Below are 26,619 nucleotides of genomic sequence, written 5' to 3' on the forward strand. Positions count from 1 at the left end.
CTAAATTACTGAAATAAAAATCAGAATGCTTACCTAGACAGTAACTGGGTATAAGAGTAGGAAGCCATGCCACATTGGAAAAGGCAGAAACATGAAGAGAATTAATCCGGGCAAGCTCAGACACTCCTCCAGAAAAAGACAATGGCCCAACCGGATCAACCCTCCAAAGAATAAGCTCACTATAAACTGCATTGGGATCCTGAAATGCCACATCAACGGTGCTTTTATTTTGTTGTGTCAAAGAACATTCTTCAATATTTACAGAATCATGAGGTTGCTTTTGGTTATCAACATCTGGAGTCCTTAATGCATTATGGTGTGACGTTGTCAGTAACAATGGTAATACTGAGTGGCAAGCTAAATCATTAAGATGAAAACGATGACCACAATATCTGGATTTGTGAGAAATACTAAGAACTGTAGAAAATGCAGATTCCTCAGCAAAACTGACCAGCCACTGATTCAGAGAACCATCAGCATGCTTTGAAATCATCATAACATTAGGGGTAAAAATACTTAATTTTAAACTATTAGATGATTTATTGTGACCAGAAGAGATAAGCATTGATGTGGAACGAGTGAGGCCAGGTTTTTGTTTCCCCTGCTGAATAGCCAAGTCAACATTCTTGGTACAGGCATACATTACTATGCTTTTACAGAGAGAGTTCGCATCACCTGTGGGGAAAGCTACAGGAATTCTGGAAACAAAGGACACCTAGAATTAAGAAAGCAAGTATTAGAACATATAAAATTATCTAGAGAGATATTATAAAACAAGAATAACTCCACAGATGATATAGTAATAGTACCTGTACTTGACGAAACATACCAGGCTGGTATTCATCCAGCCAATCTACATGCCAAACTAGTAAAGAACCATCCATGGGATGAATACTGAAAAGCATGTCTGCATTTTTATTCCATTCAGACAGAAGTACTTCAATCTGATGATCAATGGCAGTTGATGATAATGGTATAAAACTTGAGTTTGGTACTACTTTATCACCACCCAATTCCTTCTTGTCATGAGTTATTTTCAGATCATCAATACCATCATCCAACTCTATAAGCAAAAGAGTTCATGAAACAAGTAAAGAAATTGCTTTATAAATGTATTCAAGATGAAAAACATAGTTTTATATTAACAAATATAGGCTGCCTTTTTAACAACAAATTTGCTCCAGGAATATAAAGTCACTGAAGATGACTGAGTAATCAGAGGGCCTACAGAACTGAGTCAAGTACTGAGCAAAAGGAATAATATTGAACTAGAAGAGGCAAATTAGTTTCTAAAGAGATATTCCATAATTAACCACTCAGCTAAATTTCACTAAGATATACTACTACTTTGGATCTCAGTTTTGCTCATGATAAAATGAAAGTTAGAAATGGAACTGTAATTCTGGGGCTAAATTTTTAAATATACTATTTAATTTTTACTTTCTTCACTATCAGATTTATACAAACCTAAGTATGCCGCACTAGTCCTCTAGGTACATATACTTATAATTGACATGATATCTTAAACTATTTTAAAGGAATACATTTATAAGGCCCAATTCCCAGATTTCCTTCAAAATGTCAGTAATTAAAAATAAATTTGTTATTCTCATCTCTTTCGAAAATCTCAGGCCTTAAACACTCCCCTTAATTCTTAGTTAGAAATACAGAGTCTTTCTTGACAGAATTCCTTAAAAAATTTTTTAACTATTTATCAGATTTTAAAAGATATGACATATAGTTGGGCCTGGTGGTGCACACCTGTAATCCCAGTGGCTAGGGAGGCTGAGGCAGGAGGATCACGAGTTCAAAGTCAGCCTTAGCAAAAACGAGGCACTAAGCAACTCAGTGAGACCCTGTCTCTAAATAAAATACAAGATAGGGCTGGCTCAGTGGTTGAGTATCCCTGAGTTCAATCACTAGTACCCACTACCTCAAAAAGATAAGATATATGAATCAATTAGAAAATGAAAACTTACACCTATGAGGCAAAGGGCATGAAAAATCAGGTATAGAAGGATTAAAACATAAAATATATTCACTCATTCTGTTCAATTTGCATCAAGAAAATACAAAGTTAAAACAAGATGCCATTTTCCCTTTTCAACTGGCAAAAAAACATAATGAAAAGATACAGTGTTAAAAGGATGCACCAAAGGATATTTGGATATGGTTAGAGAAAGTGTAAACTGATAAACATTACTGGCAGACAACTTGGCAGATCTTATTGGTATTTAAACTCTATATACTCCCTGGTAATTCCACATCTAGGAATTTATGTTATAGGAAAATTCACACAAACAAGAAATGATGTATCACTGTACTACAATTAATAAAGTATCAAATAATTTAAATCAATTTAAATGTCTTTCAGTAGAGGAATCAAAGTTTTTTTTTTAGATACAAAAAACAAACAATAGAGAAAATTGCCTATTAAATAACACAATATTTCTGTTTAAAAATCAATAACCATAGTACAACTAAAAAAAAAAAAAAAAAAAAAGTCAACCAACCAAAAACAAAAAACCAAAAACAACAAAAAAAGAGATAACTAGGCAGGCGTGATGGTGCACACCTAAATCCCAGCAACTACCGAGGCTGAGACAAGAGAATCACAAGTTCAAGGATAGCCTCAGCAACTCAGTGAGGCTCTAAGCAACTTAGTGAGATGCTGTCTCAAAATAAAAAATAAAAAGGGTCGGGGATGTAGCTCAGTGGTAAAGTTCCAAGGTTGAAATCCCAGTAATTCCCCTTCAAAAAAAACAAAAACACAAAACAAAACAAAACAAAAAAAAAAACCCAACTGCTTATATAAGCATAGAAAAGAATCAAGCTGGATTGGAAGTGCTCAATGATAGAGCACTATTCTAACATGTGCAAGACTCTAGGTTTGATAACCAATGTGCAGGTGGGGAGAGAAAAGAATCAATCTGGAAGGCCACCCATGAACTTCATAATGTAGAAACTGTAACTATGTGTACTATTCTATTTTTTTCTTATGATCATGTAAATAAAACTTGTTTAAAAACAATCACATTTATGAATCATAGCTTATAGCAGAGATGGATGGCTAGATACACACTGCAATTTAATATTTAGTATTATATTCTTTTTCTTTTCTTGGTACTGGGGATTGAACCCAAGGCCTTACAAATACTAGGTAAGTGCTCTACCACTGAGCTACATCCAAAGCTCTAATATTTAGCATTAAACAGCGTATAATGGCTATTCAGTCAGGGACTACATGGAACCCTCTGACTATTTCTGTTCAATGGAATGAGAGTGAAGTAATATTTGTCAATTCTAAGTTAAGACTGAAAAACAGTTATACCTTTCTCTCTCTACACCAACTGCAGGCTGAATACAAAGGAATTTAAGATACTAGCACTCCTCAACATCAACGTACGTATAAATCATACAAATCACCTGGAAATCTTATTAAATTGTAGATCCTGGCTTAGTAGGTCTATGTAGAGCTGAGATTTCTAGGAAGCTCCCAAATAATGCCAATACTGTTAGTCCACAAATAGTCCTTTAAGGAGTAAAGTCCTAGGGGGGCTGACTAAGCCATAAGAGCAGAAAACCCTAAGTTCTTAAATCACCATGTGGAAAAAAGCTACTATCTACACCATATTATTAAATGAGCTAGTCCATATTTGCATTATACCATTGCAATTTTGTTGTTTATTTCTGACAATAGCTAGTTTAACCCTAATTTTAAAAAATGTTATCTTCAACAAATTAAAACTTTTCAGTCTTAAAGTTTACCTTCATCAGATTTTATATCTGCTTGATTGGCATCTTCTACACTGGCCTCAGAAGATGGGTGTTCAAAACTTTTTCTAAGTTGCTGTAAAAAAACTTCCATGGACAAAGTAAACTGCAGCTCTTTATTATTTAACCAGTGTACCACAAAAGGTCCACTCTTCTCTTCATTTTCACTTAAACTCAGAGATGTAATAGATGGAAGAAGAGGAATGTCTATAAAAAAAAATCATGAAATTAAAATTTTTACCATCTGGCATACAAAACATTCATAATTCTTTGATTATTATATATCTTTTGTTTGAAAAAGTATTTCTCCAGTTTTAATTTAACTTAATTTTATTTTGAGTTTTTTTTAAAATATCTTTTTTAGAGCAATTTTAGGTTCACAGAAAATGGAAAGGTACAGAAAGAGTACCGTCAATTCCCATACACGCCTAGTCTCTTCTACTATCAACATCCACCACCAAAAGTGTTAAATTTATTTAAACTGATGAACCTACCCTGAAACATCACTGTCATCCAGAGTTCACAGTTCAAATCCATTCTATAAATAAGATTTCCAATATAATGTGTGCCATTATTATTATTAGCAACAGAATTTAATGATAAATTGAACACACTTATTATAAAGGAGACAAATTATATATTGTAGGTTATAAAATTTATTTGTTTACATATTTTCTTCAATCCTAAAATATTCTCAGAAACAAGTCTATAATTTGTAAACATATTGAAAGGAACATTCTCTTAATTTATCACAAATTTTAGTGAAAAGATTCCTTTAACCTGATTTACAGTAGAAAATGCCATCATTTGACACATAATGGGGGGAGGAGGGGGGTAAGAATGGAGGAAGGAGAGACTGTATAGAGAGAAAAGAGGGATGGGAGGGGTGGGGAGAAGGGAAAAAATAACAGAATGAATCAAACACCATTACCCTATGTAAATGCATGATTACACAAAGAGTATGCCTTCACTTCATGTACAAACAGAAACAACATGTATCCCATTTGTTTACAATAAAAATAAATTTAAAAAAAAGAAAATGCCATCATTGTTAATGAAGCAGGAATTAGTGATATGTGCATCTCAACAGCAACTTTCTTTTTTTTTTTGGTATTGCAGATTAAACCCAGGGACATTTTACTATTGAGCAACATCCCAGTCCCTTTTATTTTTCATTTTGAGACAGAATCTCGCTAAATTTCTGAGGGACTTGCTTACTTGCTGAGGCTGGCCTTGAACTGGTATTCCAAGTTACTGGGTCTCAGGAGTGTGCCACTGAACACAGCTAGCACCATTTTAACTTAATATACTGATACATTAACTTCTGATTTTTGCGGGGAGAGGGATTGAACTCAGGTGCACTTGACCACTGAGCCACATCCCCAGCTCTGTTTTGTATTTTATTTAGAGACAGGGTCTCATTGAGTTGTTTAGTGCCTCACTAAATTGCTGAGGCTGGTTCTGAACCCTCAATTCTCCTGCCTCAGTCTCCCAAGACAATGGGATTACAGGTACGAGCCACTGTGCCCAGTACATTAACTTCTTTAGTGACCTAACCATCTAAACCTATGACTGATATTATTTATTAGCATCAAGACTGAAGTTAGAAGGTACAAAATTGAGGTCCCTTCTCATGCACAAGGAAAGCATTCAAAACACACCATCTCAGCTTAAAAAAAGTTTCTTGAAATCACTTTTGATATGTTTGCTATTAAGCATACTGAGGAATAAATACAGTTGGTTATGACAAGTTATCCCTAATTAATAAAAAAGAAAAATTCAAGTCTGGGTCATGCTGGTACCTGCTAAATGGTAAAGGCTGGAATGGATTCAAGGAATATAACAATTTTCTCCAAAATATATCTATTTTTTTAAAGAAATGATAAACAATTTTAATTAATTATCTGTTCAAACAATATGTCTACTACTGTTAGACACCAATAGAAAGAATACTACAGAAGACAAATAGTAAAAGAAAAAGAACTCCTGACTGTTCCGGGGCAAATTCTAACATTCAGTTCAAGAGTTTCTGTTTATTACTATACATTCCTTAATATAATTACTTGATTAATATTTATCACCTGATTATATACTTCATGACAAAAGTATGATACCTATTTTGATTGACACTGTATCTATCTCCAGTTCCTATCACTATTTCTACTTTCTACAGTGGCATAAGTACTCAATAAAAGTCTAGAGGAGCTGCCAATCCCATTGTTTCTGGTCTGAGAGGGTATTCCCAAGAAGCCCTTGTATCTGATTTACAATCAACCCAAATGAGATCAGCAATGGCTTTTGTGGACTACAGGCCTAGCTATAAATACTTAAGGAGGGGGAAAAGCTGGGTTTTAGCAGAAACATTCTAACTAAAAGAAAACTCAAACCTCATATATACTCTGACTTCATATAAACAGATTTTCATTTTTATACGAAATCTTCATCAAAAGGACATAAGATCTAGCACTGACAGAACATGTTCTGTCAAGACCCTCCCTTATGGCTATTTTCTTTTCTTTTTAAAAAAAATTTTTTAGATGTTAATAGACCTTTATTTTATTCATTTATTTATATATGGTGCTGAGAATCAAACCCAGTGCCTCACACATGCTAGGCAAGTGCTCTACCACTGAACCACAACCCCAGCCCTCTTACGGCTATTTCTATTGATGGGCAAATAAGTGAATCTATAATCTAAGAGTTATGCTTTAAGCAAGAAATATTCCATCCGGAAAGGTCATTTTAACAGACTGAATTGAGGAAAATTTCAATCGAGTTCCTAATGATATTACAATAGTTTGATCTACTGTACACTTTCCTTAACAACCTAGTATCTAAGGAAAGGTTTCAGAGCATCCCTTATTAGAAACTAGTCAAGATGTTACTCTGGAACTTAGGGTTCCAATCTGTTATCTCCCAGCCTTTTCCTTTATTTTGAGAATTCAAGCTTTCTTTAGTCTCATAATATTGCCCTTTTTAAAAAATACATATATATTTTGTTTTATTTGCAGTGCTGGGAACTGAATCTGAGGTCTTGTGCTTGATAAGTAAGTACTCTACCACTGAGCTATACCCCAGCTCAAATATTGCCCTTTATTCAGCAAAGACCTTCCAAGTTATTCCACTGACCTTAGAGGTAACTTTGTATTATATCTACTGTCAATATATTTTTGATAAAAGTAATGATCTTTCCCAAGGCTATGTAATTTTTTAATGAAGAAAATTCAAGTCTTTCATTTTCTTCACTTATGGATTCCTTTAGCACTCCACTGTTGCTAACCAAATAAAAGTTAAGAATATTGCGGGGGGGGGGGGGGACTTTTTCATTCCTACAAGTATTTCTATACTTTGACACAGCACAGCACTTCTCGCTTTGCTGGACAAAATTCTAATCAAGTAACTAATGAATCATACTTATTGATATGTTTCCTTGAAAAATGCCATATTGCAATTTCCAACTACTTAGGCTTAACTAATACTTAAGAATATTGCATGATATACAAAATTAGTGGTTATGTTCTAGGGGGAGAGATGAAGCTGGGATAGAGGTGAAAAGAGGCATTTTCACTTTTGTACAAATGATATTAATTATGTGCAAATATTTGTCTTTTAATTCTTTTTCTAGTAATATTACAAGGTTCCACTTTAAATTCTCCAATTGTGATCAATGGATTTTATACATGACAATGGTATTTACTAAAAAGTGCTAAACATTTAATTTCCAAATTCATTGGCAGACCCAGATATTCTAGATCTTTCAGTCTGCCTATTAATACATATTTAACTATTGAGATAAAGTTTTATAATTCTTCCAATTATATCTTTTACACTACTTCTTACTTCTGAAATGACTCCAAAGATAAAGCATCAAACACAACAGTTTTAACAACAATAAGATAATTATAAAATATTATTTTTGTGGCATTAACATCTATTAGGTAATAGCTCAAATCACAACTTTCAAAAAACTAATAATGAATCAAGATTTTATATCATAAAACAAATCATGGTCTTAAAAAGCAAATAAATAGAAACCAGTGGACTGGCTACAATGAAAAACTGGCAAAGCCAGTTACCTCCAATGTTTTACATATGCAGAAACCTTAGGTATAGCTTATCTGTTATAAAATCAATCTACTCAATTTCAAAAACATGTTTTGAGTTATGCTTTATTACCTGTAGCTGGGTTGATGCTAGCTGCAATATGAAAGTGGCAAAGTGCATTGGCATGCAGTGGAGTGTTCCTGTGGACACGATGAGGATCTTGCTGATGGGGAAGATAGCCAGTATGTGCTACAAGTGCAAGTGATCTCCTCCGACCTCTACGAAAATGTCTTAGATTTACCTGTGTGAATAAAAGCAAAGTAAAACTAATGTCTATATTGTATGTTTAGTCTACATAATTGTTATTTGAAGTTACATATATCCTATTTCCAACAACTTTATTTGTGAAAACATTTCAATTTTTTTATATCAAAATTTGAATCCTAAAGAATGATGTTAAAATTTAAAGTATGTGGGTTCCTCTCTTAAACTTTACACAGTACTTTGCAATTTTTATTTGGTTTATTTTCTTAAAATTAATTTCCTGAGCTTAAAACTTAAATGATTTTTCCACTAATGTGCCAGTGAACAATGACATCTTTATGTATACTGTTCTCTTTGTCTACAGCTTACTCCCTGTGACCAGGAAGCTTTGAATATTAACATAATACATTAAGATATTTAATAATTTACAGAGTATTTTCATCATCTCTCATTTGATCCCATGAGCCATTCTCATCTTTCATAAGATAAAATAGTTTATATAGAATCTAAGCTCATCTAGCTAATAAGAGGCAGAGCTGAAAGTAGAAAAAAACTTCAGATTCCTACTCTAGGACTTCTTTGAGCTATTATTATACACAATGATTCTATACATTGTTGAGTATACAATGAAATATACATTTAATTATATTCTGAAACATTAGAATACTATTCAGATTTGAAAAATAGTTGTTCCATAATCAAAGAATCCAAAGATAAATCATTTGTTTTCAATAAGAGTCTGTCTTATTATTCTATCTTTAATCAGACCAAACATCAAAAGTCGATATTTACTTTCAAAACTAATTCAAGACTCTAACTTTTTGTGGTTCTAAAGACAACAAGTGAGAGTAAGATAGACTAGTCTACCCCAAGTTCTAAGAAAGAGGAAATAAATTATTGTTAGTTAAATCTCAGCATTCTCCTATTTTACTTTGTTACTTTAGCTAAGTCAAATATCAACTTTTTGTTATCAGTTACACAATAATTAACTTTATAATTAGTTTTATGCTGTATATAAAGTCCTTAAGTATATTTCTGAATAAGATAAAAATAAAAAGTTTGTGAGAATTATTTCCCTAAGACATAGATTTCTTATTTTATTACAAAATTGGCAATGTACAAGTTTTAAAACTTGTAGGAAATAATATATAATAAAAATACTCACTTCTAGAGCAGTTTGAACTCGTTCTTTACTGGAAGTATTTCTCTTGAAGTTATTTGTTAAATTAATTGGTTCAGACCAATGATTGCAGTCACCTCCATACAGCAAACAATCATTTGGTAAGAATGTTTCTACCCAAAGACGACATACATTATCTTTGCAACAAGTCAATAGTACATTACATACAGAAGCCCTAAGGAATAAAAAGGTATGAATCTCCATCATGTACAACCACAGAAATGAAAGCATGTACCCCATTTGTATACAATGAATCAAAACGCAGTCTGTAAAAATAAAAAATAGTAAAAATTAAAAAAAATTTAGAGGCAAGAATACAAACTTCACACAGTAGTATCATAGATACGCTACAAAGTTCTATAAGTAAATGTACACAACTAATATAACTATGAAAAATGTCAACATATACGTAGGTTTTATCACCATAAATGCTTGCCAGCTTATTTCTTTTCTGCCTGGAATTCAGTAGTTCTTGTTTTAATAATCTATAAGTCTTCTTGCAATTAAAGAACAAAGACTAAGATCAAGCCATAATTCATTAGTTGATAATTAAAAAAAAAAAACTACATCATCTAATAAAATTTTCCAATTTATTCAGTGGACGGTTAATATTTTAATTATTTAAAAATGCTTCAGTTTTACTTTCTGTAATGGGATCTATGCATTGGTCATTAACATACTACAACAACTATTTAGCATATTTATTCTCTCCTTGCCTTACCTATGCCTAAAGTATTGAGAACAAGAAAATCCATGATAAAATCAACACTAACCACCTCCCTTCCTTTTTCTTGACTTTTAGTTCATTCCTTCCTGTGACCTCTTCGAAATTACAAAAAAAAAAAAATTCACATATATTTTAAAAACCCTAAACATTAAGACCCAGAAGGCTGAAATCCTATCAATAAAGACTTCCTTCTACCAGGTTAATTCAGCAAATTTAGAAAAAGGGAAGAAAAAGGCACAATATCATGTAGAAGGTACTTGTTCCAAAATATCTATCTGGCTAAAACCAACAATCAATAGAAGGCTTTATCAGGTAACTCAGTGGGGTTGTAGTTCAGTGGTAGAACATTTGCTCAGCAAGTGCAAGGCCTTGCTTCTCCTTCCTTCTTCCCTCAACCCTCTTACACTTTCTCCCTCTTTTTTCTTTATCCCTCTCCTAGCCTCCCTTCCTATTTATTTCTAATATATTCACATACACACAGACTATGCAATGAAATTAAAAGTCCAAGGTTTATACTGTCAATAAGTAACTGGTAGAATGAAAAGGCTTATAAAGGAACAGCAGAAGGTAATGATTAGAAGTAGTGAAAAGAGGCATAAGAACTTAGAAGCAAAACAGCAAGGAACAAAGATCACAACTTGGAAGCATAGAGAGGGCTAAGAAGCTGAAGTGTAGTCAGCCCCAAGTGAATACCCTCAAAATATCTTATAGATATTCAATGTGAAGGGGTATAAAAAAAGGCATTGTGGGACTACTCTGATCTGTTTGAGACATTACTCAAATGACTATGTGATGGGTAGGGGTCCCTAACACCTGTTCTACCTTAATGTAATAACAGTTGAAGATGGTTTTGAAACTTGATACCTGCAACCAATTTTTGGAGGTTCTTGCAGGATATCACTAAAACTTTCAACCTATCCTACGTTTACCAATTTTTAATTAGTAAAAAGTAAATGCTCATCATAAAAACCTGCGCATTCTACTTTCTCAATCCATCAGTCCCTTTACATAGTCAGTTGTGAGAGCATCTTTATTTTATTTTATGTGGAAAAACAAAACAACTGAAGCCAGGTGTGGTAATGTGAACCTATAGTCCCAGTTACTCAGTAGGCTGAGGCAGGGCCAGCCTGGTCAACACACACAGTCTACAAAACCAAAAAACCAAAAACAAACCCCACTATATTATCCAGTGAAAATGACATGTGAGAAAAAGTAACAGTCTTTGATGGGATCACATTTATTCTCTTGAGAAAAGGTCAGCCTTGCCACTATACACACAAAGGCAGCAGGTAAACAAAAATGAAAACTAAAAACCTCAGGGAGCCTCAAAAAGATATAACAGGGCTGGTGATGACAGCTGGGGTCATTCCAAATTTTAAAATTAAGTTAACATTTGTTAACACATCTTCCTAAGAAACTATTGTTTCCCCTAGAGTATCCCTCCTACACCTATACTTTCTCAGACCAGAAGGAAGGACAAGAACAACCAGTATCTACTGTATGTAGCCTAAAAGTCTAGGTATATTCTATTGGCCCAGAAATAAAGTTAATGAATGATTTAATTACAATAACACAGATAGCTTAGGATGTGTCAAAATTCATAGAACACAGAAGACAAAATTCACAAAATGGTGAAAAGGTAAGAGACAAAGTGAAATGTATAGCCAAACTGAAAATTGCCATGTTGTGCTAAAAAGGATTTTCTACCTATATTTCAACAAATTATTTAAGTACAGGCAAAAATTCAGCAATGATATCAAGTCTTCCAAAGAACAGGAAAGAGAGGAAGTACTATTAGGTATGTATGTAGGTGTTAGGGTATGTTTGTGTGGCTAAACCTATACCTCATTCAAGGAAGGATAAGAAAATATGCACAACCCCGACTTAAATACATCTGATATGGAAGCCAATTATGATAGCTTAAACTCCTTTCACATGGCTCTTATACTAAGCATCAATCATAACTGACTCATAGCCATAGGTATAAATACCATGGGGTAAGTAATATTACTCTCATCTTCACAGGCTCCTAAGTCCTATAGCTATGGACTCTGAAAGTGAGAAAGGCAACTCAAATCACAATGACAAAGTTCGCTTAACACACAGGAAAAAATGAACAATCCACTGACCTAGGCATATATTTGCTTGTTTTACGCCAGGAAAATCCATTTATAGCTCGAGGATGGGCCAAATATACAAAAGAAAAGTCAATTTCTCCTTGAGATTGTTTTTCTGAACTTTCATCTGGAGAGTTAACAGAGGTCCGCCAGTTTTCTACATTATACCACACCTTCAAAAGGCAGTCATCCTAAGGGAAAAGAACAAAACAAAAAAACAATCTAGATTAGAATTAAATTGAAAGTTAAGACAAATAGCAAAAGTAGGATTTTCCTTCCCAATGTCAGGAACTTAGAGATGGGAAGAAGTATCAAGCATAGAGGAAGGAAATTTTTTATTAGCATCCTTTAAGAATTGAATTGTGTCAATTTGTGTATTTTATGTTCAAGAAAATGTTTGCTAATTACCACACACTATGGAAAATGGAATCATTAGGGAAAGTCTGAAAGATGAAATTAGATGCTTTTTCCCTCCTTAAGCCAAGTATCATATAAGAAAGCAGTACCACCAGCAGCATTACAAAGATTGCTGATTAATGAAAAAAGAATACTTTTCACTTCATTTTCTAAGACTATGCTGACAATAATAACTAGTTAATAAATGATATTACATAAAGTATTCTATGTACAATGAAATTTGTACCTCATTTGGGAAAATAAGAACAAGGTAAACTAAAAACTACTAGGTGCTGCTTTTAATTGGTAATTGAGTTTCCATCTATAAATCCAATTAAAATGAACAGTTCTAATGTTCTCCTCTTTAAAAAAAACCACACACACACACACACACCACACACACACACACATTTTGCTATGATTTTTGAGTGTCTCACAATGTGTAGAAGGCTTTGTGCCATGGAAACAATAATTTCAGACCACTAGTGGTTCATGAATTGCTCTGTGAACCAATGATTAAAAATAGAACAGTTTCAAGAAAAACACACTGCTCTGAAATCAACAGGTAACAACAAAGTATGTGTACTACTGAAAAAGCTATAGCTTACTGATTGTATACCACGTGGAAGGTACTATGCCAGTCACTTTATAATTTGTCTAAATTAATTCTATGATTAAATGATCTATGTCTATGAAATAGATGTTGTTATACTATTTTACACATGAGAAAATAAAGGCTCAAAGAGACTAACTTGCCCTAGATGATAAAGTTGGTAAAGGGAGATTTATATCTAGATCTATCTCTAAGTCTAAGGTGTTTCAATTATACCATACTGCCTTTAAACACCATAATATTTAACCAATTTTTGCTATTTAGTTTTTAATAGAAAATAATGTTTCAAATTAAGTAAATAAAAAAAAAAAACAAAGCTGGCTAACATTCTTAAAGTTTCAAATTAAAGTATAAACACACAATTTGACAACAGCATTTCACAATTTACCTTTCCAGCAGTGGCAAAAAATTCTCCATCTGGTGAAAATTTCATTAAATGAACTTGGGAAGCAGTTCTGTAAATTAAAGATAATGAATAATTTACAAGGAAAATTAAACAAGAAAAATGATACTTTTGCAAATACTTAAATAAAAATTTTGTGATAATATAGTTTCACACTCATAATTATTCTATTGTTGTTGTTTTCTTTTAAGGCACTGGATCTTGCTGTGTTTCCCAGGGTGGTTCAGAACTTTCAGGCTCAAATGATCTTCCTGCCTCAGTTTCCCATGTAACCTGGACTACAGGCACACAGCTGTGCCCAGCTGCAAAGGTACAGTTATCCTTTTTCAGTGCTGGGACTGAACCCAGGGCCCCACACATGCTAAGCACGTGCTCTACTACTGGGTTACATACACTAGGCCCCTTAATTTTTATGTTTAACTAAAAATGAACTAGTTACTAAGATAAATTTTAACAACAAAAGTACATTCCCTAAAAATCACATGATAAATGATTTGTCAACATCTTCAAAGCCTAAAACAGAAGTCACAGCTTTTATGCCCTTAGAATTCTCTTAGAGAATGATTTCAATTTTTAATCTGGAAATGTAATTTCTAAAGTCATGGATCACTATATTCTTATAAATATTTTCAAACAATAAACCAGTGTTCTAAAATGAATTTGGCCTTCTTTGTGGTAACATTTACTTAATTAATTATGTGTGGGTTAATAGGAGACTTGAAGTAACCATGAATTCAACTGGCCCACTTCATCTATCTACTTGTTATATACTTACCTTTTCTTCTGAAAGGAACTTTGGTTCATTTCCTTATACTGCCTTCCCTTCTCACCCGTATACTGGCCTTAAAAAACCTGTCACTATCATTGCTTTCCAATTTTCTTTGTTCAAAGTCATGCTTAGATAGATCTGTACTAAACATATTTACAAAGCAGGTCAAGGAGAAAATGTCACATTTCATTTCAAATACGAATAATTTTTTCTAAGTGTAATAGGTGGATAAAAGGAAAAAAATAAAATCTTCTATAATTTCACCAACACCACCACAACCTCTCAGGCAAAACCAGGGTTAACATTTTATTTTATTTTTTAGTTTTTGGTTCCGGGGATTGAACGCAAGGGTACTTAATGACTGAACCATATCCCCAGTCCTTTTTATTATTTTGAGACAGCTTCTCACTAAGTTGCTTAGGGTCTCACTAAATAGCTGAGGCCAGCTTTGACCTTGCAATCCTTCTTCCTTAGCCTCTCAAGCAGCTGGGACTACAGGCATCTACCAAAGTGCCTGGCCAGTGTTAACATTTTAATACTTGGACTTCCAGATCCTTCTTTCCACTCTCCTCTATCAACTTTCTATAGGACAGAATAGAAGAGGATGCATTGGAAACTGAGGTCATAATTACAGCTTGCTTTGTAATATCACATAATCACTTTAAAATGTCACAAACATCTTCATATCTAAATGTAAAGATATGTTTATGTGTATAAATATAAAAATCTACATCATTATTTTACTGGCTTATGGTTTTCTATGAAACATTATACAATGATGTTAAATATTAAATAATTAGTATTTATTAATATATATGAATATATTTTTCTATATTTTAATTTAGAATTAAATTAAATTCTGGGCTGGGGCTAGGGCTCAGCTGGCAGAGTGCTTGCCTAGCACATGTGAGGCACTGGGTTCAATCCTTAGAACTGCATACAAAAATAAAGTCATGCTAAAAAAATTAATAATAGTTTACTAGTACTTTGTATTTCTGCTGCAATAACAACAAAAAAGTGGTATAATGAACATCACTGCACATTTTTATGCATCTAATTTGTCCTAAGGACACCCTAAGACAAATTAATAAAATTGCCTGGTATCCATGATTATGAACTTGTTTCTTCTGCTATTTCCCAAACAGTAGCCAGAACAGACCCTCTAAAAGGAAATCAGATCTCAGTATTCCTTCTATTCAAAACTCTCACTAGCTTCCCAATTCCTTCATGAAACAAGGCAAAGGTAGCTGCTTATAGTGACCCATGCCTATAGGCCAAGCTACTAGGAAGGATGAAGTGAGAGCATTATGTGAGACCATCAATTTGAGACCAACCTGGACAAAAATAAATAAGAAAATAAAAAATTGTTTTAAAGGCAAAGACCTTACAATGGCCTCTAAACTGTCTCCTAACTCTGAACACATCCCTGCGCCACTCTTCACCTGTTCCCTTCACTCCTCTGGGTCTTTCAACTCTTTGACATTCACTCATGGCCTTCTTAACTCCATTTTTTGCTTTTTTTAAGCTAAATGTTCAAATGTGACTTCTACATCACTTTCCCTTCACCTACTTACTTTATTCTCTAATATTGTGAGCACTTGTCTAATCTAATGCGAGCACTCATCTTCATCTAATACGTAACTTAAAACTTCCTACTACCCATATTAAAAAATGTTTTTAAAAAAAGGTAAAATTGTTACTTAGCATAATGTGGAAAAATATTATTTCAACATGTAATCAAAGTTTACATTTTTTCTTCGATGCTAAATTTTTGAAACCCAACATATTTTATACTGTAATGAATGTAATGGGATGTTTTATATTTTTTAACCAATATAAATGTATTTATCTGAATATCACGCTTTTACACATATTTAAAGAAAACCACAAAAGCATAGTGAAAAGATTATATATTTCAAATAAAAGTATACTTTTTTGAGGCAGGACAGATCCAGGGATATTCCATAGAGTTCTTTTTGGCAGGAGGGGTTTTAACAGAGAATGTGGGTGTATTTGAAGGAAGAGGAGGGTCTCCAGAGCAACTTGGAGCACAAGCTGCAGATGATGGGGAGGAAACAGACGAACTGCTCTTTACTCTGGGGACTTTGGCAGGAGTACTCTGGCTACTCGTTACTGTTACTAGGTCGGCTCTTCCCTCTTTCTTCTTCTGAGAGGCCCAACCCCCTAGTATGTTTATCTCCTCCTGGTTTCTCCTCTAAGCCTCTGTTCAAGCACCAGATTTTTAGTGTACTGTCATCATAGCAGGTAGCAATCTTTGTAAAGTCAGATGGACACCAGCACACAGATGTGACCTCCTGAGAAATGACCCAGTAGTACAGTAGGAGGATGCCAGGGTGTGGATACCTTCCAGATATAGGCAGCTTCATTACTTGAGCCACTGACTAAGAACTGGTCATCAGGACTGAGACTTGATTTTACATAAAAGGTAGAGTTCTGGTGTCCATTGAAGATAGCCACTGGAGAAGTCTTTAATCCAGTCATATTGAATATGTAGATATTGTCATCTGTGCAATTAGCAAATAAAGTAGAGCCAGTAGAATCCAAAATCAGACTCAAATATCCTCATTTTCTAGTGCTGCTACATGGGTACAGGAAAGACTTGGATGCTATGGGTTCTTGTAGATAAGCAGTATAATTTTTGCGTAAATACCATACTTTGATTATCCCATCCACAGCTCCTCATGAGACTAATGTATTCTCACCTAGAAAGAAGACTACAGTAACACTCTGCTGGAAATCCACAGGAGGGGCAAGTCCTTTTGAATTCTGTTTCTTCTTGGGTTTTGAAGGTGTTTGCTTGTCTGAGGTATTGTGAGCACCACTGATTTGATTCACTTGCCTATAGAACCCATCTTTTTTGCACCTGGTCTCCCAGACCATAATGTTGCCATCTCTTCCTCCTGTACAGAATACAGCTTTCTCAAACTTGGAAAAGGCAACTGACTTGAGGCTGCACTGATGACCTTTGCACATTCCAATCAGGTCACCGGCTTTTACGTCCCAAAATTTGGCTGTTTGATCACCTGCTGCTATAACAAGTTTAAATTCACCTGTCAAAGACAGCATTCCAGTGAGCCATACATTCTTTGAAGCACTTCTTTCTGCTAGTTTGTGATTCTGTGTTATATAATCTAAGAAAGCCTTCCTCATTGGCAACTGCTAATATATGTTCCATATTGGGAGCAGAAGAGAAGGTGCATCCAAAAGGAGGAACTGGGACTCCTGTTTCTCCATAAGAAGTGTGTTCATCATGACAGCTACATTGATAACCAGTTAGAAGGGACTGCAGAGGGTAGTGTGAAGACCAGGCATTTCTCAGGACACCAAGCTGGGGCTGGGGGAGCACCGAATTGAAGAACATCTGGACCAGAGGAACAACTCAGCTGAGGAAGAAGCCATGAAAATGCCCTCGAGTTCACCAGAAATTGCAACTTGGGCCCCTCACACCTGATATTTTACATTTTGTGTGTGTGTTAAGTTTTTTCAATACTCAGTGTATCTTTTGGTATATCCCGATTGGGATTAACTACATTTCAAGTGCTCAACAGCAAGTGATAACTACCACATTGGCACTGGCACTCTAAAACGTGGAAATTCATCCTCCCCCCCAATCTTTTTGTTTCATTATATAGAAATTCAATTTTTCCCGCCATCTGAAACTTATTTGGTGCCAGCTATGAAAGAGATTGTAACTTCACTTTTCCCTCTACCGAGCTAGCTAATTTGCCCCAATTTGCTAATTAATATACTGAATAGGCATTCATAGTTGAGTCAATTCCTGGAACCTAATGTCTGTTCCTATATTAACAACAAACTCAAAAAACTAGAGCTTTAGAATTGACTTTACTACAATGTATACTCTCATTACTCTTTCTTTTCATAATGTCCTTGATTTTCCCATTTTGTTCTTTCAAATGAAGTTTAGAACTATACTCAAACGTAGAAATTCCAATGGGATTTTGACAAGGTTTATGGCCAGTATATGGATTTTTGTTTTAAAGTTTCATTACAGACACTTATTTTAGTTTGGTTCATTTCAAATACTCATTGACCTCTTGTATACAATTTAAGTGTCAGAGAACAAAAGATACATGTCCTTGGACCACAGGCCAGACTGCTAACTGAACTGGGATCATGATAATGTAATCTCTCCTCAGCAATATATAGATTAATATTAAAAAAAAAGACTTCCTCACAATAGGAGGCTTTCCATTCAAAAAGCAAGAAAAGTGTCTTTCTTTGCATAATTTAGCAAATTTCCCATTAATGATCTTCATACAGGCCTTACACATTTGTTATGTTTCTTTCTAGTTATTTTTACTTTTTCTTTTAAATGGATATTTGGAACAAAGGATACAGTGTACAAGAAAAAGCATGTCACAGACTTATCAATGCTAGTGTGGTTTTACACAAACTAAAATGCGCTTGTAATATAATAAAACCACACAAAACAGGCTTATCAGTTTAATCCCCTAGTTAATTGCTTACTTGCAATGCCAAATGCATCTCCAATCCCCAAAGTTAAGATCTGTCTTATCTGGATTTTCACCTTCAGCTGCCTTCTGCAAGTTAGTATTGGACCAGAGTTGCAAACAGCTGGAACCAGTCAAAAGACGACTACCTAGAAAAAATATTATTCATCATTTATTATTTAGGTATTAGTAGTGAGTTCAGTACATGCTCAAGAGATTTACATAATACTATAAAGATAATGCAACTTCTAAAAATAAAAAGATAACTTGTGGGAAAGAGAAGGTGGTTCTATTTTAATTTTGTTCAAACAGCTTGCCAAAAAAAAAGGCAGAGATCTTACTCTCTCTCAATTCATCACTCATTTAAAAAGAATCTTACTTGTACCATGAACTGTGTAAGGCAATCAGAATACAATGACAAAACACTATCCCTTTACATGATAAGTTCACATTCAAGTAGGAAGACATGGAAATATTATGATCAAAGTATTATTAAATTTTAGGGAGAAATTATATATACCTATAGTGAAAATATCAGGGAAACTGATGAAATGCAACCTGATCCTTAGTTAACTAATGAGCAGTAAAGAAGACAGGCATTTCGGAAAGGAAACCTAAGGTGAACAAAGGGATGAAGGCACACAGCTCAATATATTTTCCTAAAAGTGCCTCAATCTCGTATGGTCAAGGAATAAGATACATACTAAGGCTAGAAAAAGACACGAAGTTTTAACAAGAATTTTCAGAGAAAGACTATAAAGCATTTTTCAAGTTCATAAGGAGTTTTGACTTTGTTAAAGGTAGTTGGGAACAAAAGGTTCTGAAGGAAGAGGGGCAAGGTTTACATAATTGAACCTATACCTTAGAATAAGGGGTCATAACTGAAGGGGCAAACAGATGAGCTTAATGAGGCCTGTGTATCTCCCTTCACTGAGATAATACACAAAAGGAGCTCCAAACTAGTCTAATGTGACCCCCATCTCAAAAAAAATTAATACAGAGTACAAAATAATTAAGGTTGGACATGGTGGCACATGTCTGTAATTCTAGCTACTCAGGAAGTTGAGGCTGGAGGGAGGATTAAAAGTTTGAGTCTAGCCTGGGCAACATAACAAGATCCTATCTCAAAAATAATCATCATCATCATCACCACCACCACCACCACCACCATCATAGAATGGAACAAAGTTCCAAGTTTCCTGAGGAATCTCTATACTGTTTTCCAGAGTGGCTGTACCAATTTGCAGTCCCACTAGTAATGTATGAGTGTACCTTTCTCCCCACATCTTCGCCAACACTTATTGTTGCTTATATTCTCAATAACTGCCATTCTGACTAAAGTGAGATAAAATCTCAGAGTAGTTTTAATTTGCATTTCTCTAACTGCTAGAGATAGTGAACATTTTTTCATATATCTGTTGAGTAATAATAGTTCTTTTTCTGTGAAGTGCCTGTATAGTTTCTTTGCCCATTTATTAATTGGGTTATTTGCTTTTCTGGAGTTAAGTTTTTTTCTTTATGTATCCTGGAGATTAATGCTGTAACTGAGATGCAGATGGCAAAGATTTTCTCTCATTTTGGAGTCTCTCTCTTCAAATTTTTTATTATTTCCTTTGCTGTGAAGAAGTTTTATAGTTTGATTCCATCCCATTTTTTTTTAACCACTAAACTAACTTTATTATATTTTTTCCTGAGATCTGAAAGACAGAATCATATTTCCCAGCCTCCCACAGCAGAGGAGTAAGTGAGGGAGAAAAGCTTGGCCATCCCATTTGTTGATTCTTGATTTTACTTCTTATGCTTTAGGAGTATTGTTAATGAAGTTGACTCCTAAACCGACGTGATGTACATCTGGGTCTACTTTTTCTTCTATTAGGTGCAGGGTCTCTGATATAAGCCTAAGTCCTTGATGAGGTGGTCAGAACTCTAAGAGGAAAAGTCCAGTGGAAGGTCACTGGAATGCTGCCCTCAAAAGGGATTAAGAGAGTTCTCATGAGACCCCTTAGTTGGTTTACATAAGAAGGTTGTTATAAAAGGAGTAAGCCTGGTCCCTACCCACTGCTCTGGCTTCTTGTCTTGTGATCTCTCACTTCTATAGGGGCTCTAGCCATGATGCCATTAGGCTTTTAGCAAAGCTAAACCATGAACTTTTGTCCTCCAAAACTGTGAGCTAAATAAGTCTCTTTTTATAATTATCCAGGTTCAGGTATTTTGTTACATAACAATAAAAAAGGATTAACAGGTGGGTTACCAGCTAGTAAGGCTCAATCCTACAAACTCATGCAAAGAAGTGTTTTAAAATGATGTGTGACCTAAAAATTCCCAGAGTATATGTACATCTTTTATCTCCTAAAATAATTCTAAAGGTTCTGAATCAACATTTTTCTCAGCTACTTCATTGACTATATTGTAAAAACTAAAATTATCTCTTCTATTTAAATTTGTGGCTTCTATGTTCCAAAGATAACTATGGTCTAGATTTCAGTTTCTATCTTATTATTATATTGATATGCAAGCATATCAAATTGTACATGCCCAAACAACACCTATGCTTCACTACTTCTGATACCTATATATCATTCTTCTAGTAGTCACAGGTGTTTTCAAAGTAATTTCAAATCCAGTTGTCAAGTAGTATCAGTTCAGCTGACTAAATGCATTTCAAATCCATGTGCTCCTTCCATTATTCCTTAATTCATTTAATATTGAGTACCTACTATGGTAAGGCACTGAAACAAATCATCTCCCATTCATTTAGACAACTGTGAGTGCATCCTGCCCCAAGGTCACTCTGCCTCCTATAATTCCTCCTGCCTTTGGTCTAACACACTTCTAGTAGACCAATCTTAAAAAACAATAATTTTAGCACAGCATTTGTCTCTTCTGAAATCTGTAACAGTTTTAAAGGTTGCGGGTATAGTGGTAGAGTGTGTGTCTAGCATGCATGAGGCCCTGGGTTTAATTCCTAGAACTACAAAAAACCAAACAAACAAACAAGCAGTGAAAACAACCAGTACTACCACTACCACCACCACAACAAAAAATCATTGTAATAGTTTTTAGAAAATTAAAAAGAAATAGGGCTGGGGGCGTAGCTCAAAGATACAGAATGGATTAGCATGCACAAGGCCCAGGGCTCAATTCCCTGCACAGGTGCATGCACATGTGCACACACAAGCACACACAAATAATTAATTAAATAGAAATTCTTCATCATGACTTTAAAGGTCTTTCATCAAATGCTATAGTTTCACTATCATTCACTGGGGCTCACTTCAGCTCCAATGAAGTGCTAATACTTACTAAAATATATCTATGCTTCCTTTGTGTGCTCTGCTCACTGTGATAGAATGATAACAACCATTTCCAAAAATCATGTCTCCCTATGTCCATGCCCCTTGCAACATGATTTTCCTCACCTTTCATCAAGAGATGGATTTTATTCCTCTCATCTCTTGAATATGGACTGGACTTATAACTTACATATAATGTGACCAGAATGACATTTTGAAACTTCCAAGCCCAGGCTTTAGGAACCTTTGCGGCTTGTGTTCTCACATTCTAACTCCAGCCACCATGTGAAATTTAGCCAAATTTGCTAGAGAAGTCTCACAAAAGAAAAAGGCCACATGAAAAACAAAGTATTCCAGAAGACAGCAAGCACCAAGGCCCACAAGCCTTTTTAATACTCCAGCCACAGAGAAACTACTTCAAATAACACGACATGGAATAAGAGATAAGTCACTCCCACAGAACCCTGCAGTAATTCCTGACCCATAGAATCATAGGTAATAAAATGACTGATGTTTTAAGCCACTAAATTTTTGGATGATTCTTTAATGCAGAAATAACTGAACATATGCCTCATAGTTTCATCTTAAAATTTACTTCTTTCTCCTACTCCATCTACCCTATTCTCATTATTAAAATCTGATTAGGTTAGAAAGCTCCTCCTCTCAATGAAACCTTGATTTCCCAGATAGAAATAATGTTTCTTTCCAAAACCAGTATTACAGTATTTATTATAGTATTTATCATATCCTATAATTTATTACAGTGCATATTTATCTTCATGTCAAGGGCACAAACTGTTATTAAACTTAATTTAGTATTCACCATAATCTCACAACATGAAATACATAAGAATAATGAAAGCAACACTATAGGCAAACAATATTTCATTTCAGTTAATCCTCCTTATTTTCTTACCTGTAGGATCCCAAGTTATATTGTGTGCTATTGATTCCAGAAAAAATTGGCCACTCTTCTGCCACTGTCTATATATTTCCTAAAATTAGAAGAAAAAAAAGTCATTTAGATAATTATGATAAGAATCTTTTCTATTAAATGTGTATGTTCAGGCTTATTATTAAAATACATGCAGTCATTTTTAAGAACAAGTGTTCAATTCATTCAGAATAATATATGATGGAGGAGATTACTGAGAGAATACCCAAAATTCTTTCTTTAGTATCAGCAACTAATAAAGCACATTTCACCTTATATATCTTATTAACGAAATTATTTTTTTTATAGTTATGGTCAAAAGTTTAATTTTAAATATTTGACTGTGGTTCTGCTATTTAAACTTTTCTTCTTTTAATGTTTCATCACTATCTGAGATCATGATGGTATGTGGGAAAATTGAGAAGAGATATAGCATTTCCTTAAGAACTTCCTATATAATGTAAGGCCACCTTTTTTTTTGGTACCAGGGATTTAACCTAGGAATGCTTAACCACTGAGCCACATCCTCAGTCATTATTTTATTTTATTTTTTTACTTTGAGCTTGCAATCCTCCTACCTCAGCCTCTTGAGTCACTGGGATTGCAGGCATGCACCATCACACCTGGCAAGGCCTTTCTACTTCTTAAAACAGTTCGCTTCAAACTGTTTTTGTCTATAAATCAGTAAGAAAATACATGTTGCACCATGAACCAGAACACATATACAAATACACATACATACACACATATACATACCTATATGTGTGTGTGTGTATACGTATATATACACATGAAACCTGGGGTTACCCTTACTACATATGATATACATTTTAACATTTTCTATTCATTTTCTTTTAAAATTCAAGTTGTGGCCTACTAAATTGATTTCACTGCTTACTAATGGATTGAGATCCATAAAAACTCAATGTAATTGTTCTCAAACTTCAGAATAACAAAGAATAGCCTAAGATATTTATTAAAAGATCAAATTTCCAAGAACCATGCCCAAAAATTTAGGCTTAAAGGGTCCAGTTTGGGTCACAGGAACATACACTTTAAACCAGCACTGGGTTATTTTGAATACGAGGTGGTACACAGAATATACTTTTATGAAGCATGACATTTTAAGGATGGCTCTTGATCACTCTGAACATCAGAACCCTTTCTACAACTAGATGCATGTATATAGAAAGACCTCCATGCCTACAGATGTAAAAATTCCCAGGGCAGAATCTATACACCTGTCTACCAACATTTCTGAAGTACACCTCTCATGATGAACCAGCACCTCAAAAGAATTTTACAGACTATATAGAGAACATGGAATAATCTTTTTAATGAGGATGTATAGTCTCTGAAATCATATTCTAAAATTATATGTAGACTTGGTGTATCTTCCAAACAAATGGTGATTTTTCCATTTGATCCAGTTTTCCTTCTCAAGTTTTTGTTTCCTTCTCTGCAAAGTCAGTACTGCCTACAAATAAACTAGTCTTTTGTTGAGTATTTTACACAGTTCAACTCTTATTAATATAGACATTTTAAAATAAAATACTGATTGTTTTTCAGTTGATTTTTACATTCAACATATAGTTACTGAAATACTTTGTTCTGGGTAGGGTAAAAAACTTCCAAAATTTATTTTTAGTATTGCCAATTTGTTAATTCATAAGCTCTAAGAGCCTCTAATATTGGATTCACTGGTAATCTATAAACACGTAGAAATCACTACTGTCATGTATAACTAATAGGAACAAATTTTTTAAAAATGCACAGAAATCAGGAGAACTATGGACACTTCTTCCAAATTTAAAGATACCTATCAATTAACTCAGAGAAAATATTTTTCATTAACACAATGAAGTAATCACACCTGTACAGGTAGTTTTTAAAAAATTATTTATTCATTTATTTATTTGTTATGGTACTGGGAATCGAACCCAGGAATATTCTGCCTCTAAGCTCTATCCCCAGACATTTTAAAAATTTTTATTTTGAGACAACTATTTTGAACCTAAGTAAGCTGGCTTAAGAAGTTTTTTGTTCAACACTGAAATTAACTAATACCTATTCAGTCTTTTTTTGTTTGCTTTGTTTTTTGGTACTGGGGACTGAACCCAGAGGTGCTTTACCACTGAGCTACATCTCCAACCCTTTTTATTTTTTATTTTGAGCCAGGGACTCACTAAGTTGCTTACAATTTTGCTAAATTGCTAAGGTTGGCTTTGAACTTGTGATCTTACTGCCTCAGCATCCTGAACCACTGCAATTACACGCACATGCTATTGGCCCCAGCTAATGTTTGTTTTTTTCTCCCTTTTAGTAATTTTATTTTCATAGAACTACTTATGAATTATTTCTAATGTTTTTGAATTAGTTTATGAAACAAGAAATAAACTGGTTTCAGAATGACCAAGCCTATGAACATTTTCTCTTTAAGTGTTCCATTATTTTACATGACCACTGGGGATCTCAGACCTGACCCACAGAAAAAGTCACTGGTGCTGCTGACACAGGAAAGGGTCAGTTAGTTGATCTGTCTCTCCTCTCAAGCAATTAAAAATACTTGTTTAAGAAAACTCTTTAGAAGTCTTGAACACTTCTTGTTTTCACGTTTATACCTATGAACATGGGCATTTGACCTCACACCCTCAGAACAAGACAAATATTAATTATCAACTACTGACATGAGGAGTCTGACTGCAGTGCTGACTAAGTAAAGACAAATACTAGTCAATCCTGATGGGGTTATTTTAAGGATGACATATTAAAGACTATGAAGAAATGGGAAGAATTGGACAGGGTTTTATAGTAGACTAAAAATGCTGAGGCTGGTTCAAACTTGCAACCTTCCCGCCTCAAGTCTCCTGAGTAGCTGGGATTATAGGCGTGTGCCACCAGACCTGATTATTCAATCAGGTAGTTTTACTCTTAGGTATATTGCTCAACAGTTGTTTTGTTGGTCAAATCACTTATTTTCTTTGGGTCTCCACTGTCTTATTTTTAAAAAGGAAGGAAAAGAATAATAGGTGTTCAAACTAGGTTAATTTGTGAGATGAGTTAAGTGAAAATGCCAAGAAAATGATCAAAAAGATATTTGAAGGTATTTCTACTATAAAACATATTTGAATTCTTTCCATTTCTACAACAGTTTTTAATATGTCATCCTTACAAAAACCACATCAAGAATGAGGGCTGTGGCTGTAGCTCAGTGGTAAAGCACTTGCCTAGCATGTATGAGGCACTGGGTTCAATCCTCGGCACCACATAAAAAAATAGTTATTATGTCTCTCTACAACTAAAAATATTTTTTAAAAAAAGAATGAATAGGTTATTCATCAACTTCAGAGAACAAAAAACTTAAGCTGACTTGTTTAGATTTAAAGAGCTAGAAAGCATCAGAGATAGAAACCAGTCCTAGGAGTGTGAACACACTGCTCTTTCAACTACACTGTACCTATCTTCTTTCATATGGTTTAAATTACTAATCTTCACTGGAAGAAGGGAAAATAATGTGGTTTATCTGTTATATTTAAAAGCACTGAAGCACCTATACAATCTACTATATATTACCAATATTTGTTAGCTATTGATAAACCAGATTTCGTTAAG

At 34.2% G+C, this 26,619-nt stretch overlaps 1 protein-coding gene and 1 pseudogene across 5 annotated transcripts in view; both read right to left on the reverse strand.

The window, feature by feature from the left end:
• Nucleotides 1–26,619, reverse strand: part of Dmxl1 (Dmx like 1) — a 160,205-nt gene that overhangs the window by 109,433 nt on the left and 24,153 nt on the right. For all 5 annotated transcript variants that reach the window (XM_047554855.1, XM_047554854.1, XM_047554853.1 and 2 more), the window contains exons 4-12: nt 22,990–23,068; nt 18,797–18,929; nt 13,504–13,570; nt 12,119–12,297; nt 9,248–9,437; nt 7,951–8,119; nt 3,769–3,981; nt 810–1,063; nt 34–715 (exon numbers count right to left, since the gene is read on the reverse strand). In XM_047554855.1, coding sequence (XP_047410811.1) covers nt 34–715; nt 810–1,063; nt 3,769–3,981; nt 7,951–8,119; nt 9,248–9,437; nt 12,119–12,297; nt 13,504–13,570; nt 18,797–18,929; nt 22,990–23,068 — 1,966 coding nt within the window. The remainder of the gene's footprint in view (nt 1–33; nt 716–809; nt 1,064–3,768; nt 3,982–7,950; nt 8,120–9,247; nt 9,438–12,118; nt 12,298–13,503; nt 13,571–18,796; nt 18,930–22,989; nt 23,069–26,619) is intronic.
• LOC124986915 (denticleless protein homolog) lies at nt 16,203–17,669 on the reverse strand (annotated as a pseudogene).

Source organism: Sciurus carolinensis, chromosome 6 (genome assembly GCF_902686445.1).
Source record: "Sciurus carolinensis chromosome 6, mSciCar1.2, whole genome shotgun sequence".
NCBI lineage: Eukaryota > Metazoa > Chordata > Mammalia > Rodentia > Sciuridae > Sciurus > Sciurus carolinensis.